Raw genomic sequence first — 14,964 nt, forward strand, 5'->3', positions numbered from 1 at the left:
TAAAAGTTGTTCAAACAGAAAAGATATAACAATTCATTATTATATAGATTTTTATTTTAATCATTGAAAAATTTCATTAAAATACCTTTCTTCTTCTTCCTCCAAAATCAGAAATCAAATTCTGAATGAAATTCAATAAAATTTAAACTTTTTATTTTAATAACTAATTTTTTTAATTAAAATACAAATTTACTTATTTTGATGGTAAAATTGGAAAAAGTATTATCCAGATTTTTTATTTATTTCAATATCATTTTCATCCACTAAAAACATTAATAAGTATGCATCATTCTTATATATCATTTTACATATCAATTTCATAGATCAAAAACTCAAAAATCAAAAATTATTTTGTATATGATATTGATATATAACATGATTTAAATTTGATCGAAAAAATTAAATGAAATGTAATACACATAAAGAATTGTATATGTAGTGGGTATAAACCTAGTTATCAAATAAATTCAAACAAAAATCATAAGATTTTTTATTGTATTTTATTAAGAATTACATACATAGAGATCCTGATAAAAAATATCATTTTGTAAATGAGATGAATATATAAACTGATTTCAATAGAATTTGTTATATCATTCCTCATTAGTAGATATTGTATCATTTTTATACAGTAAACTTTATAAGATTTTATATTATTTTCATAAATTAAAATCAAAGAACTCCGTGACGAGATAAAAGTAAAAGTAAATTAATTAAAATATGCAACTTGCTCAACCAAATATTTTTTCTTTTGTTGTTCCTCTTTTTTGAGAAATAGCAATTTTCTTCGGCAAACTATCACTTTGCATGTTTATAATAGGTTGTTTCAACGATGATGGTTATTTCGTATCAATAATATATTCGAAATCAACTCACTTTGATTGCTCAAAATACCATCAATCTCAACTTTCTTCTTCTTATTATTCTTGATTGAAGAAGAGGCGAAATACCGCAAATCAAACAAAGGTCTAGAGATCACAATGTGAACATAGGAATAAAAGAAATAATTCATATCAAACTTGAATTAAATCTCCACAAATCAAGTAAAATAATTGAAAAAAGAACAATAAAAGATTATACCTCAGAAAATTCAAACTCCAAAATTCTTTGAAAATTTTAAAAGTGAAAGATAATTAAGGTAGGTGATAGTAATGAAGAAAAAAATATTAAACCAGTAAAAAAGAGAGAAGAAAATCGTGAATAGTTGAAAATATAAATTAATGCTATTTTTCCATAAAGGAAAGCAATGTGTAGTGATAAATGATTTAGAAACAGTAGGAAACGTGCAGGAATAAATAAGTTATTTAATCCATATTTACTCCCTAAGAATATGATAATTGAAAGATAACACAAATTTAGAAAATGTTTTAATTGATATATATCTAATAAATAAATTTTAAAAAATAATCTATTTAAAAAATTGTTACTACCGACAATTAAAACCAGAATTCAATAATTATTAAAAAATATTACTACAACATACAATAAACAATCTAATAAATACATAAAAGATAATTTTCACTTAATATTAATATCAAACTAAAGAAAGATCAGTTCATGGTTAAAGCGATGACAGGTACATCTTTCAATCAGTGGTGTCATCGATCACTACTTGATCGTGAGCATACAAATGTCAGATCAACCTGCCCGCCTCCACTAATGATCACTTCAACATATGATGAAGTGCATGAACGAAGTCGAGGTCAATTCTATCATGTCACTTGCTAAACCTACTGCCAAATTAATGCCAAATTTCTGTTTGAGATGGCTTTGTTTTTACCTAGAACTCAAGAGTACGTTTGACAGAGTGTATAAGATAATATTTAACAAATTATATTAGTAATGGTGTGATTAGTAGTGATGGGACTAATAATACTGAAATTAATAATGTTGTTATTATTTTTTATACAATGTTTAATTTGATATATTGAAAACAATATGTATTGTCATATTTTAAAAATAATATTATTTACAAAAATGCCCTTGACATACTATAACTTTATGTACTTTCTACAAAGATTTATTATTTTTTTTAAAAATTAAAAAAAAATCAACAATATAACTAATAACTTACTTTGAAATTTTAAAATTTAATGATTCACTTGCAAAAATTATTTTTGTTTTATCTATTCTTTATTTGTTCATCATTTATTTGTTGTTCCCACTTGATGATGTTCTTAAGGAGAGAGAGATACATGTAATTTTGAATGAAACAATAGAATCATTGTTAACATAAAATTGTGTTCCATAGAGTGAAAGGTAAGAAAAAAATTATTTTTATTTGTAATATATTCTATTTTCAAAATTAAAGCTTGTATGTAATCATGCAATTTATTTTAAGTTTTGATCAATAAGTACTTTTTAAGTTAATGAAGTAATTTTTTTTATTACTAAAATTACTTGGAGCAATATTATCGTCTCGATAAATTGAAAAGAAATAACTCACATTGAATAAATTAAAAAAGATTTAGAAAAAATTTAAAGAAATTTGAGAGCTTTTTTGTCTTTACAAAATTAAAGCCTATATGTAATCATGCAATTTATTTTTGAGTTTTGATCAATAAGTACTTTTTAAGTGTATGGAGTAATTCTTTTATTACTAAAATTATTTTGAAAAATATTATCATCTCGATAAATTGAAAAGAAATAACTCACACTAAATAAATTGAAAGACTTAGAAAAGATTTAAAAAAATTTGAGAGCATTTTTATCTTTACACATATTTATCAATGAATTGTAATCCATGAACTACTAATCCCACCAAATTAGGCATATACTTTTTAAGTTAACGGAGTCATTTTTTTTATTACTAACATTATTTGGAGGAATATTATCGTCTCGATAAATTGACAAAAAATAACTCACGTTGAATAAATTAAAAAAAGTTTAAAGAAATTTAAGAGCATTTTTGTATTTACTCATATTTATCAATGAGTTGTAATTCATGAACTACTAATTCCACCAAATTGGACATACTCTATTAGTTATACACCCTATATAATACCATGTAGGGTGTAAAACTAAGTCATGTATTAGTTATACATTGCTCCAAATTTACTACTACCAAATAATATATTAAATAATACTACACTTTAATATATGAATTATCAAAATAATACACCCTACCAAACGACTCCTTATATTTTATGCATTTACTTGTGAAAACACCTTAGTCTCCTGCTCACAACCTTAATTCTCCTGCAATGCGCGATTAGTAAATGTTACGCTACTTCAGGAATAAAAATTTGGTACCCCTGGGACTGGCTATTTCAACACGGAAGATGGTAAAATTCATAGTGCCAAAAGCAAAATTTTCAGAAGAAACAAATGTGCATTATACATCAAATCCACTGCACAATGATTAGGATCCATGCCAACTCGTTCATTTTACAAGTATGTTCATCACATTCAGATACTTTTGTTGAAAGTCGGAGGTCAACCTTCCAAGGGATATTAAAAGCAATACTTCTTTTTCTGCAGAACAAGGCAGCAGAGATACAAATCAACAATGAATTCTTAAAATTCCAAAACAAGCTCACATGAATGCACTAACATAACACACAGAATGTGCGCATAAAATCTTTACCAAAGCTTTTTTATTCTAGGCTGTTTGGCCATAACAATTTTTCACTTTTTTCAGGAAAATTTCTTCACTTCAATAAAACCTGTGGTGTTTGGCCATAGAAATTCCAAGAACAATTCCAACTTGTTTTTGAAAAGTGAAAACAAGTTTTTGTTGTTTTCACTTCTCCAATTTCAATATCATTTTTTGTTATTGTTACATATGACCTCATTTTTTTAATTTTTACAAAGAAAACCCTCTTTAACTTCAGCCAACCACCAATTTTGATGTGGCCTGTGGGTTGAAAAAACAATCAAGATTTCATTATGTGACCAAATTGTTCTACTTGCAGAAAAAGTTTGTGTTTTGGAATTCATTATGGGGTCGTTTGGTTGGAAAACAACTTATCCCGGGATTAGTTATCCCACCCTCAAAGAGGGATAAGAAAAACACTACAATCCCGGGATGAGTTATCCCATGCATTTTGTCCCAACAAAACATGGGATAAACTCCTCTTCTGAATCAATCCCGGATTAGTCATCCTTATCCCTCCTGCCAAATGACCCCTATGTAGATTTTGGTCGACTCAGCTTTGATTTGATGCTAAAGGTACTTTCTTGTGCTGATTTTGCTTATGTCATTAGTTTGATTTGTGATGGAACTTAAATAAAAGGAAAAGGGGTCAAATTTACCCTTGTACTTTGAAAAATTGGCTAAATATATCTTTCGTCATACTTTGGAGCCAAATTTACCCTCACTGTCATAGTCTGAGGTCAAATTTACCCCTCTACTTTGAAAAATTGGCTAAATATACCCTTCGTCATACTTTGGAGTCAAATTTACCCTCTTTGTTAAAAAACTTTTCATATGTACCTTTTCTTAAATAGAAAAGCTCAAATCAACATTAAATGCCCCATTTTTAAAAATTAAAATACACCTTAATCTAACTCGTCCGATCCGACTCAAGCCACAAAAAAGACACACATAAATATACCCCCTTCAGTTCTATTGGTCAAATTTTTCCAACAAGATTAAGCCACTGAATATTTATCAGTGCATGACTTATGAAAAATTGATCTACATCAATGCAAACACAGAAATATATCCCTCTCTCAATTCATGGATCTGCATCAGTACAGAGCTCATAAAAATGGCACTTAATGGTCAAATACAATAGATTAGACCCATTGGATCTTTCTCTAGATAAGTGAGTTAAGAGATCTCCCTATGGGTCAATCATGACATCTTTCATTCATATCTTTATATGCAATTTAGATCTACACAAATTTTTCATCATGTCACTTGCTCAGAAAATTTTTTACTAGTTGTAGAATCTAGATGCACATAGAATTGCATACCAAATTTTGAAATTTGAACATAATCGAACGAGAGCAAAGTTTGTAATAGACATTTTCTCTAGTTCCATGCTTCTCTGTTATCCCATCCCATTTTACATTTTGTTCATTTGTAAACAACCTACAGGCGTTGCATGTTGAAAGAGAAGTATTTTGTTCATTGAAAAAATTTGACCAACGAAACTGAGGGAGGGGTATATTTATTTGTGTATTTTTTGTAGGCCGGATCGAGTAAACTAGATTAGGGTGTGATTTATTTTTAAAAATTGAACAATTTAACGTTGATTTAGGCTTTTCTGTTAAAAGCAGCGGTACAAGTGAAGTTTCTTAACAATGAGGGTAAAATATGGTCCCAAAGAATGAAATTGAGGATAAATTTGACCTCAAAGTATGACGAAGGGTATATTTAGCTAATTCTTCAAAGTAGAGAGGTAACTTTGGCTCCAAAGTATGATAGCGAACGTAAATTTTACCCCTAAGTATGACGAAAGATATATTTAGCCAATTTTTCAAAGTAGAGAGGCAAATTTGACCCTTCTCCCTAAATGAAACGTGCATTATGCATTAGGTGTTATCGTTATTTTGGCAAAAGAGATTGGCCTGAGTAGAGCCAAATGGATACTGAGGATTCATATATATCAGGCTCTAACCAGTTTATGATTGAGGTGTAGTATAGTGATTGATCTCCTAGTTTTGTTTTGCACTTCTTTTTGACACGTAGGGACATAAGCTTTGCCTCTGAAATTTCTATGTAGTTCTTCGAGTTTTGGATTTGAGAGTGTCGTTTTATACAGTTCCTGTTGTGTATATCAGGAAACATTTGGAGGTTTCAAGGGAATTGTCAATGAGTGACAATTTTGTTTCTATTCTTTGAAAAACTGTCGTTTTCTTTCTATTTCTAGTTTTAATAACAAGGCTACATTTTAAGAAGCAGAAGGCACTTGAATTAACAGTCTGGTTCATGCAGACAAATGGGATCTTGAAGCAACAAAAGGTGTAATTTGTCGAGCTGTGCTACACAAAGCTATTATAGCTTTAAAGAATCACATTTGGTTGTATGTTAGTAGGTAAATTAGTTAGTTGGGTATTTTGATAGTCATTAAAAAATGGGGGTATAAAATTACATTTAAAAAAGACTTTCCAAAAGTCTAAAAAACTTGCCAAAAGACTTCCCGAAAATAAAAAAAAAATCCAAAAAGACATTACCAAATACAACTTCAACTCCAACTTCAAAAAAATTCAGTTTTCATGGCCAAACGCCTACACTTAGTTCATAAGCACCACGATTTTTTCTTGGAGGAAGTTTCCACTATGATATCAACTTCTCATCATACTTAAGATTCATTCATAATTTAGTGCCGTCTAATTACCAGGAAAATCTAGAAACTCACCTGAAATTTTGCAGCTTGTTGACCGTCAATGTATGCAAGAAGTTCCTCTTGTCTCATCAACGCCTCATGCAAAGCCTGTTTTCAAAAAAGAAGTAATATTATCAACAACTCATAATCCAAGAAAACGGGTATGTGATAATCAGAAGCTATTATTCTCAGCAACTCAACACTACATGAAGATGCTGTTATTCTCAGCAGCCGACAACATTATGCAATGAATTCTTGTTGAAACAAGTCATGAACTTGGCAGTGCCGTATCAGCATAATCATGGAATATTACTTTCAAGTTGCAAGCACACAAGTGATCACACTAAAGGATAAATTCTAACATATTCCCCCCTCTCTATTTGCCATTGTCTCTGGCCTTGGCAAACACTTCAAAGGATAAAGAAACTCCAATATGACCAACCCATAACCTACTTTGGAATAAATTTTATTAAGCCTTATCCCACAACTCACAAGCAACACCAGTTGAGCTTTTAAACATAAAACATGCAAGTTCTGGGGAAGCAACTGGTTTCACTCTTATTTCCACAGTATCATAAAACATTTACCTTCTTGGTCGCAATTAACTCAGCTTCCAGGGCATCCACACGGCAAACAGCAGCATTTAGCAGTTCCTCTTTCTCACAAGGCATCTCTGATGGCTTTTCTTTAAGTGTATTTACTTTCTCCTCAAGTTCACCCAATTTCTTCAGAACAACAGAAAGCAGTTGAGCTTCCGTAAAGGCTGGAGCTGGTGAAGGTGGCCGAAATTCCTCACTACTGTTCGCATCAAAGGTGAATTCTTGAACCGCTTGGTCTTGACCAATTGATGAATCTGCAAGTTTCTTAGTTATGTGGCATAGCACTGAACGGAAAAGCATCAACACAGCCGTGAAGAAGGCCATAAGAAGTTCTAATATCCGAGAACTAAGACCACCTGCAGGCTTTTCTGAATCTGTTGGTGGAAGCATCCCTAATTAAAAAGTAAATAGTCATATACATCATGTCAGTATAAATTTGCAGACTTAGCGGATTAACAAAAAAAAGAACATGGTCAACAGACAGCATGAATTGCCATATTAACCACATTAGCACTCCTAATTAAAAAGTAAATAGTCATATACATCATGTCAGTATAAATTTGCAGACTTAGCGGATTAACAAAAAAAAGAACATGGTCAACAGACAGCATAAATTGCCATATTAACCACATACGTCTGCAAATTCCAGCTTTACGACCAAAATAGAGCTTAAAGAAAAAAAGACTGAAAAATATGCACATTAATGCACCCAAAACAGATTGTCTTGGATGCAGGTGGTAACAAGCAGCACTGACGCCTGAATACTGTAGGGAACTAAAAAACCAAATTCAGACAAATAACACATGTAATTATACATACATATGTACACATTATACCAAATCTCAACAGTCGGTGCAGTCGGTGCATTCAAACTGAAGGGGTCGAACTACAGTGAGCTCTTTTATCCCACTGATTAGGTGCATAATGAAGTTTAACTAAAAGATTCAGAGACTCTTCTTACGCTTCCTCCCCCTTCTTTCCTTTTCCTTGTGTGTGCAAATGCATCTTGTCTTTGCATAAGTCTAACCTTTGGAAATGGAAAATTTCTGAAAGGATGTTTGCTTCTTCAACACAGAATCAACCGCCTTGTCAACCATAGGAACATATTCATCATATCCTGAGAAGTTTGCAGAGTAACCTGGCATTCCAATACCCTTGGCCTGTTTGACAGAAAAAAAAAAATAACAGTAATAACAGTATATGGTAAGAATAACCTATAAAGAAATTTTTTCGGGGGGTTCGGGGGGTGGGGGCGGTAAATATATACATGAAATCTAAAGGAATTTGCCTATACTATTCTGGAACACAGTGAAAGAGAATGTTTTAGGTTCTCTCTAATAAAAGAAAGGCCAACTCATGAAATCAGGTGAATAGGAAAGAAGTATACCTCCTCACGGACAGGAGTAAGCCGAAGATGTGAATAATTCCTTACAGCTTTAGGGGAAGTAATATCTTCTGCTTCAGATCCCGATTCTGCGGTGGAGGTATCACTACCTTTTACCTGCTGAAATTCAAAATACATGTACCAATTTTCAAAATAGTTGAAAATTTAGAATATTCTCATAATTGAGGAAAGACATAGAAGTCATACCGGGGGGAAGCGAGGCTTAGCATAAACTACCTTTCCTTCACTGTTGACAACTTTAACGACCTGCCTAGCACGCCGTGCTTCACCAATCATCTGGCATCAAAGATGGGAGCACCATTTTGCCAAAATATTTAAAAGTTGAAATAGCTCTTCATCAAGGGACCAATGCTTGTTCCTTATTAAAAACATAAAGAACAAGTATGCCACATTTGTTCCCATCAAGAGAAATCTTTCAAAATAATATTGCTCTCAGATGTGAGGGTCTAGAATAAAACCTTTAATATCTCTGGATTGTGCCATGGTCCTTTATCTGAGCGAAGGCAACCTCCTTGATCTGCACATGTACATGTTCCACCCAGAAACTTTGGCAACTCACTGCACAAATTAACATTCAATCATACAACTTTTATCGAAGGAAAGTATCTGAAATACCATCAAAACAGAAATAAAACAAATTGTGGAAAAGAATTCTTAACTCCTTTACCTAGCATCAACTATTTCAAGCAATTTGTTTTGATACTTGTTTCCAAGAACCTATAAGAAATTTGACAACAGAAACAAATAAGTAAATAAAGCCAAATAACTGATATTACAGCACTTTGAGGTGGCAGTATATGAGAATAGACAAACATGTATCTTCGAGGTGGTCTTGGGATCCAAAAAACTCTTAACAGTATTCCACAGCAGTCTAAAGCCAGGTCCAGCATTGATGATAAACATCTGATGAAGTGTCTACAGCAATCAAAATGTAGCAAAATGTGTTAATGAATCCAAAACTACAAGATACCTCGTAGTACTTACTGAGATAGGAATATAATCATGCCTCAGGATAATTATCACCATCAATCTTCTGAAGTCCCAAGATGAGCTCCCTAGCGCTCTTGTTAAAGTTTTTCAAACCCTGATAAATCAACAAAAGAAATGAAAATATAAAAACGCTAGTATGCTAAAAATGCCAATCAGAAATCACGACACATTAGCGCATGAAAACAAATACACGGTAACATACCACTCCCTGGACATCCAAAATAGTAGTACTTGAATCAATTTGCTTTTTTGCAGCAACTGTACATGCTGGAAACTTGATTGCAAAAGTTTTCTCAAACTCTCTTACATGGTTTCTGATGTAACGGTCCATTGTTGTGACTTGCATAAGTTTAGTGGGATCAACTTTGCCTAACCTTTCAATGTATACTGGTCTTCCCTCCTTATCGATCCCATGATAACCTTGGGGATAGTATTTTGAAACTTCATCCTGCTCTTGGAATTGAAAATCCTGATGGTGTGGGAAATAATTCAGAATAAATGAAGTCGCTAGCATCTGATGTATGATGTATGACGAAATACTGTGACAACCCATCACATGAAGAAATAAGATTACATGGATAATGGTGTCTGCACCAAATTCCTTTCTCCACTGGAGCATATCCACCCACATATGTTTTGCTTTATCAATGTCAAACTTCCTTGCCTTCAGAAATCTGCAAGAAACTCGTTAGCAAGAATCAATAAAATGACAAAAACAAGAATAGACCACCAAATAGTTCTTAATCAAAAGCCTCCTTAAATCTAATATATCCTCTTCCATTTTGCCTATTCTGAGAAACATTAACTATGCTCACAATGTCTTTACCACTTTTTTTCCTTTTTTTTGTGTTTGATAAGCTCAGAATGTCTAAAACTTCTGACCTTTTGTTTCAGTCGGTGAGGTCTGATAGAGAAGTTCATCAAGAAAGTTGACATATGATATCCAGAGAAATATCACAGCAAACCTCTTTGACCAAAGCAAACTAAAGAGCAAAAAATTACTTTCACGTGTCATTGATAATAGATAGACCTACAAATGCAAGCAGAGATGAAATGTATGACTGAGCTCCATAAATATTTTAACAAATCAAAAGATAGAACAAACCTAACAAGAGCTTTAGTGCACAGGGTTGTCCTTTTTTAAAAGAAAACAAATAGAACAAACCAACAAAAGAAAAAAGAGCACTTAAAAAGAATGATTTCCTTCTAATCAAGATTGAGGGCACAGGAACCTGGACAAACTGCATGATGATCCAACAGAAGTCCATTACATAAATTGGTTTTTTCTGCCCTCACTCGTTTCTACTTGTTCTACAAACAAGCTTTACACAGGCAATCTACTTGCAACTAACATTCTGAACATGATAAGGGTCTTGAAACTCTCTCTATACAACCAACAACTATCATAACATACTTAATAGAAAAACCATTACAAGAACACATAAAGCAGGATCTATCATAATGACTTATACTTGAAGAAATTAAAGATAACAGTGTATGACCTGAGCATCATATAGTAGTCATCATGTCTCCCAGGTAACAAATCATCCGAAATTAGTGTTTGCCTAAATTGATCAATAGCTTGTAGCTCCTCAGCATCACGAATATCCTCAATTGAAACTGAGCTCACTCGTCCATCACTTCTTCTTCTGCCTTTCTTCTTAAGAGAATGTTTAAATTTTGTTGATGCATTTAATGCTTTCTTTTTCAGAGAACCAATTCTTGTCCTCCTCTCATCCTCTGAGTTCTCGAAATCAGATTTTCTTTCTTTTTTCTCGTCATGTGTGGACGATCCCTCAAAGCCTGTCAGCAACGAAAAGGAAAATCAAACATAACATAGAAAAGGATGAAACTTGCAGCTATTTACGTAAGAACTAGGCCGGCCCTATTCGTTAATGGCACAAATTGATTCCACTTAAGTAAAGTATGTAGCAAAGTAAGGTTGACAGACTCTTTTTTCCTATGGAACTCCATTTTAATTAGAAGAATAAGGTCAATCACATTCCAATGTAATCCAGCTCCATGAATCCTCATTTAACTTTATTTAAACACATTCCTTAAATTAAGGATTTAGTATAGTTGACCGGTTTTAATGAATAAGATTGAAAACTCCTCTTCACCCTAAGCTCATTCTGGATCAAAATTCACACTTTTTTTCACGAACCAACTGTAATGGCTTATAAATATGAAGAGCAGAATGGCATGAAACTGTCAAGTTCCATCAAGCAAGCACCTAAAGAGAGTGCTAGAAGATCCCCGTTGACATGAAGTGCACATGGGAAGTTTGTCCAGCATGTTCTAAAATGGGAACTGAAGATGGCTGATGATAAACGAACAAAGTACGAAATCGAAAACTAACTAAGATACGAATACGAAAGATAAAAGGATAGATAGAAAGCAAGTAATAGATACACACAATGGATGGATGAATGAATAGCAAACTAAGGGTGCATCAAGCCCCTAACCCTCTATTCAATGCCAAACAAAACACCAATCTCCTACGTAGACCTCAAGGGAATAGGATTCCCGAGCAACCCACGTTTCTAAACGAAGTTTCAACACAGGCGATTCCACGCTTGCCTCACACTCTCAATAGAGTTTACATTCATAATTCATCAATAACTAACTACTAAAATGACATAAGGTCCTATTTATAGTATAGGGTAGTTATTACATCTTATGGGCCCAAAAGTGACTCATTTAGGAAAGACAAAAACATAAAAGCCCATTAAGCACATGCTTGAGCATATGCGGCGCACATGGGGCGCATCCCAAGGGTATAGTGGGCTGTTTTGACCCACTCTAGCGGATCTAGAGTGGGTTGGGTGCACCTCCAAAGCGGATGGGGCGCATGTCCTCTTTTGGGGGCTTTCTAGGCCCGTTTGCCTTCCCTTGGCCTCTCTAATGTCCCTTGAACCTCCTTGATCATCATAATCATCCAATGGACGCCCTTTTATGGCCATCAAGAAGTCATCAAGTGTCTCTTGACCCGTAAGCATCCTCTCTAGCAATTCGGAGGCCATTTGGATTGTATCAGATGAGCAACGAAAAATGAAGAATACCACAGAAGAATGATATTTCATTTCCACAATTCAACAAACTCAACCCACCAAAACCATTAAAGAAAAGGACCACCCAAGCTGTAGTTCCTGAAAAATTACCGAGGACCTTCCCACAGTTACAGACGATGGTTGTATCCTATTTATATTGTTTCATTAGTTTAAATGCAATGTTTGTTTTGATTGTTAAATCTTATTGTATCATATTTTTAAATTCATCATTAGATAAAGACAAAAAGCCTTATTTTGTGTAACGACCAATCTGGTGTGATCACATTGTTACCTTTTTTTCTCCTCATTTTCTATTTACTTATCATTTAGTAATCCTATTTTTTCATTTATCCTAACTTTTTATAGTATCTCTACCCCATAAGCTTTTTACCATAAGTCTACCCTTCAAATAGTTGATTTTGACATTATGTAACGACAGAAAACAATACAATCTATCCAAATATTACATTCATTAAAACAAGACAACACGATAACATATTGTGAACCAATATATAACCACCATCCAAACAGTGTGTTAGACTGAAGTCAGCCATATTACTCTACAAATGTGAGCTTCAACCACTCTCAAACCCAGATAAAGGCACAAGGTTGTGGCGTAGCAGCATTGACCCAAGGGTCGTCACTCAAACATCCTTTGTCAAAAAATTATATGTGCATATAGAAAATAATTCAGTATACACAGGCCAAAAACAACTTTTTAGAGATATATACTAAAGATTTAAGCACCATTAGCAAAATTCCTAGATTCGCCACACAATTACACGAGTTGACAAGCACCTAAAACCTAGTCTAGCTAATAAATCCTCTCAAAACCTATAAGGAAGAGTGTAATGGAAAATTCATTATCAAAGGAAAATATCAAGAAACCTCTAAATACTAATTTGGAATCGATACATAATTACTTTACTAAGCAAAACCGTATCCAAATATAAACCTGTTTTTTTGTTTCCACCCAGTGTCCAGTAAACTCATTGGAGTTCAACTGAATCGGATTCACATGAGGAAGTCTCACTTTGGGGAAAAGCGCTCCCTAACAAAGGTGACTCTGTAGAATTGAAACCGAGACGGAGACGGTTAAGGAATTTTTAAAATTTTAACCTGTTTCATCAATCATTGAACTGCATACTGACACAAAAAAACACTAATGTAACTAAAATTCAACAATGCAGTTCAAAATCAGTAAAGAAGGTCAACTCACAAGGCATTGCAAATCGATCTAATGGACCTGACATAGCCGCCGACGATGAATCCTGATGATTAGTAGATCGGAGAATACAAAGAGCGTGATAAGAATAATTGTAAACACAAGAAGATTTGGATAACTCACTAGATCGAAAAAGAGCTGTTCAAAACCCTACTAGAAGATTAACAAGAAAAAATGAAAATTCCTTGAATATTCAGTCGGTGGGAGAAGAAAAATGGGAAGAAACAGAGCTGGAGCCACCTATTTTGGAAGTATATGAGCATTGATCGGACGGCTATAAATGCATCAAAATATTTGTAACGGAGAAGAAAGATTAGCGGTATTTTAGGACTGAAAATTAAAGACACCAAACGGAAACTAATACTCCCTCCGTCCTATTTTATGTGTCGTCATTTGACCGGGCATAAATTTTAAAAAATAAGAGAAGACTTAATAATATTTATCAAATTATCCTTTATAAAAAAATGTGCTACTATTTTTTTTAATTAAGTGGGTCCAATAAGGATAAAAATATAATTGTGTTTTTAAATATTTACCAAATAAGGAAACATGACATTCTTTTTGAGACGGACTAAAAAGAAAATGATGAAATATAAAATGGGACAAAGGAAGTAATAATTTACGACTCATGTGGACCGGCTAGATGGACACCTGAAGGGTGCAATAAACTCCCAAGAGTTCAACCGAAAAATAAAAAGGGAATGGACAAGAATAGTCACTCGACTAAAAAAATTGTCGCCGAATGGCCATTGATTTTGAATTTCCAAAACATAGCCATTTAGGCCATTTTTTGTTACTGCCTTCATTTATTTTTTTTTGGCCTTTTAGCTATTTTTTTAAATTGCTACTCTACTTTAGAGTAGATCCAGCTTCCCTCCGGGTCTCAATTAGGGTATGTGGTCCTATCCTAAAAGAAAGATCCTATCTTGCCTCCCTGAAATAAAGGGTTTTAACTACCTCTGAAGAGGCCTCCCCTTCCGTACCTACTCCGCAAGGTCTTGCTCCTTTCACTTCCTCTTCAACAAGATATGACCCTTTTAGTGGCTATAGTGGCGTACTTAGGTAATGAAATTCTCGACCAACCCTATCCCCTAACCCTCGGAGTGAAAAAGGCGCATCTACACTTTTTTGAAAAATTCATTGCTTGCTCTCTTTTTCTAAAAAAATTTGTCTTTTTTCACTTTTTTTTTCGCAACTCCATTTTAAAAAGAAAGAGTTATTCTTCTAATTGGTATAGTTTTTCTAACAATCAAATACGATTTTATAATATTGTAATTGTTGCTCTTCTTTTTTATCAATCAAATACAATATTTGATGTCAAATACATGAATTTTTGATACCAAATACAAATACATATTTTATACAATAATTGTATAAAAATATATCAATATGGAATTAAAGTGTATCAATATGGTATAAA

The 14,964-nt window shown here is 33.1% G+C and overlaps 1 protein-coding gene across 8 annotated transcripts; it reads right to left on the bottom strand.

Moving 5' to 3' along the window:
* Positions 1-3,053: 3,053 nt before the first annotated feature.
* On the bottom strand, positions 3,054-13,840 carry LOC107845395 (phosphatidylinositol/phosphatidylcholine transfer protein SFH6). 8 transcript variants are annotated; one of them, XM_047397925.1, is made up of 15 exons: positions 13,539-13,819; positions 10,772-11,072; positions 9,844-9,943; positions 9,472-9,738; positions 9,286-9,363; positions 9,093-9,182; positions 8,947-8,996; positions 8,738-8,837; positions 8,466-8,555; positions 8,262-8,378; positions 7,902-8,034; positions 7,231-7,266; positions 6,863-7,128; positions 6,309-6,383; positions 3,235-3,474 (listed from the first exon to the last, which is right to left on the bottom strand). In XM_047397925.1, exons 1-15 carry the CDS (start codon positions 13,570-13,572, stop codon positions 3,454-3,456), a joined length of 1,758 nt encoding a protein of 585 aa, XP_047253881.1. In that variant the 5' UTR covers positions 13,573-13,819; the 3' UTR covers positions 3,235-3,453. The 8 variants fall into 8 exon arrangements, with proteins under 8 accessions (XP_047253877.1, XP_047253881.1, XP_047253880.1 ...); XM_047397924.1 differs by having other exon boundaries at positions 8,262-8,375; positions 9,093-9,194; XM_047397923.1 differs by having other exon boundaries at positions 9,093-9,194; positions 13,539-13,818.
* Positions 13,841-14,964: the final 1,124 nt, after the last annotated feature.

Source organism: Capsicum annuum, chromosome 10, assembly GCF_002878395.1.
Source record: "Capsicum annuum cultivar UCD-10X-F1 chromosome 10, UCD10Xv1.1, whole genome shotgun sequence".
In the NCBI taxonomy this organism is placed as follows: domain Eukaryota; kingdom Viridiplantae; phylum Streptophyta; class Magnoliopsida; order Solanales; family Solanaceae; genus Capsicum; species Capsicum annuum.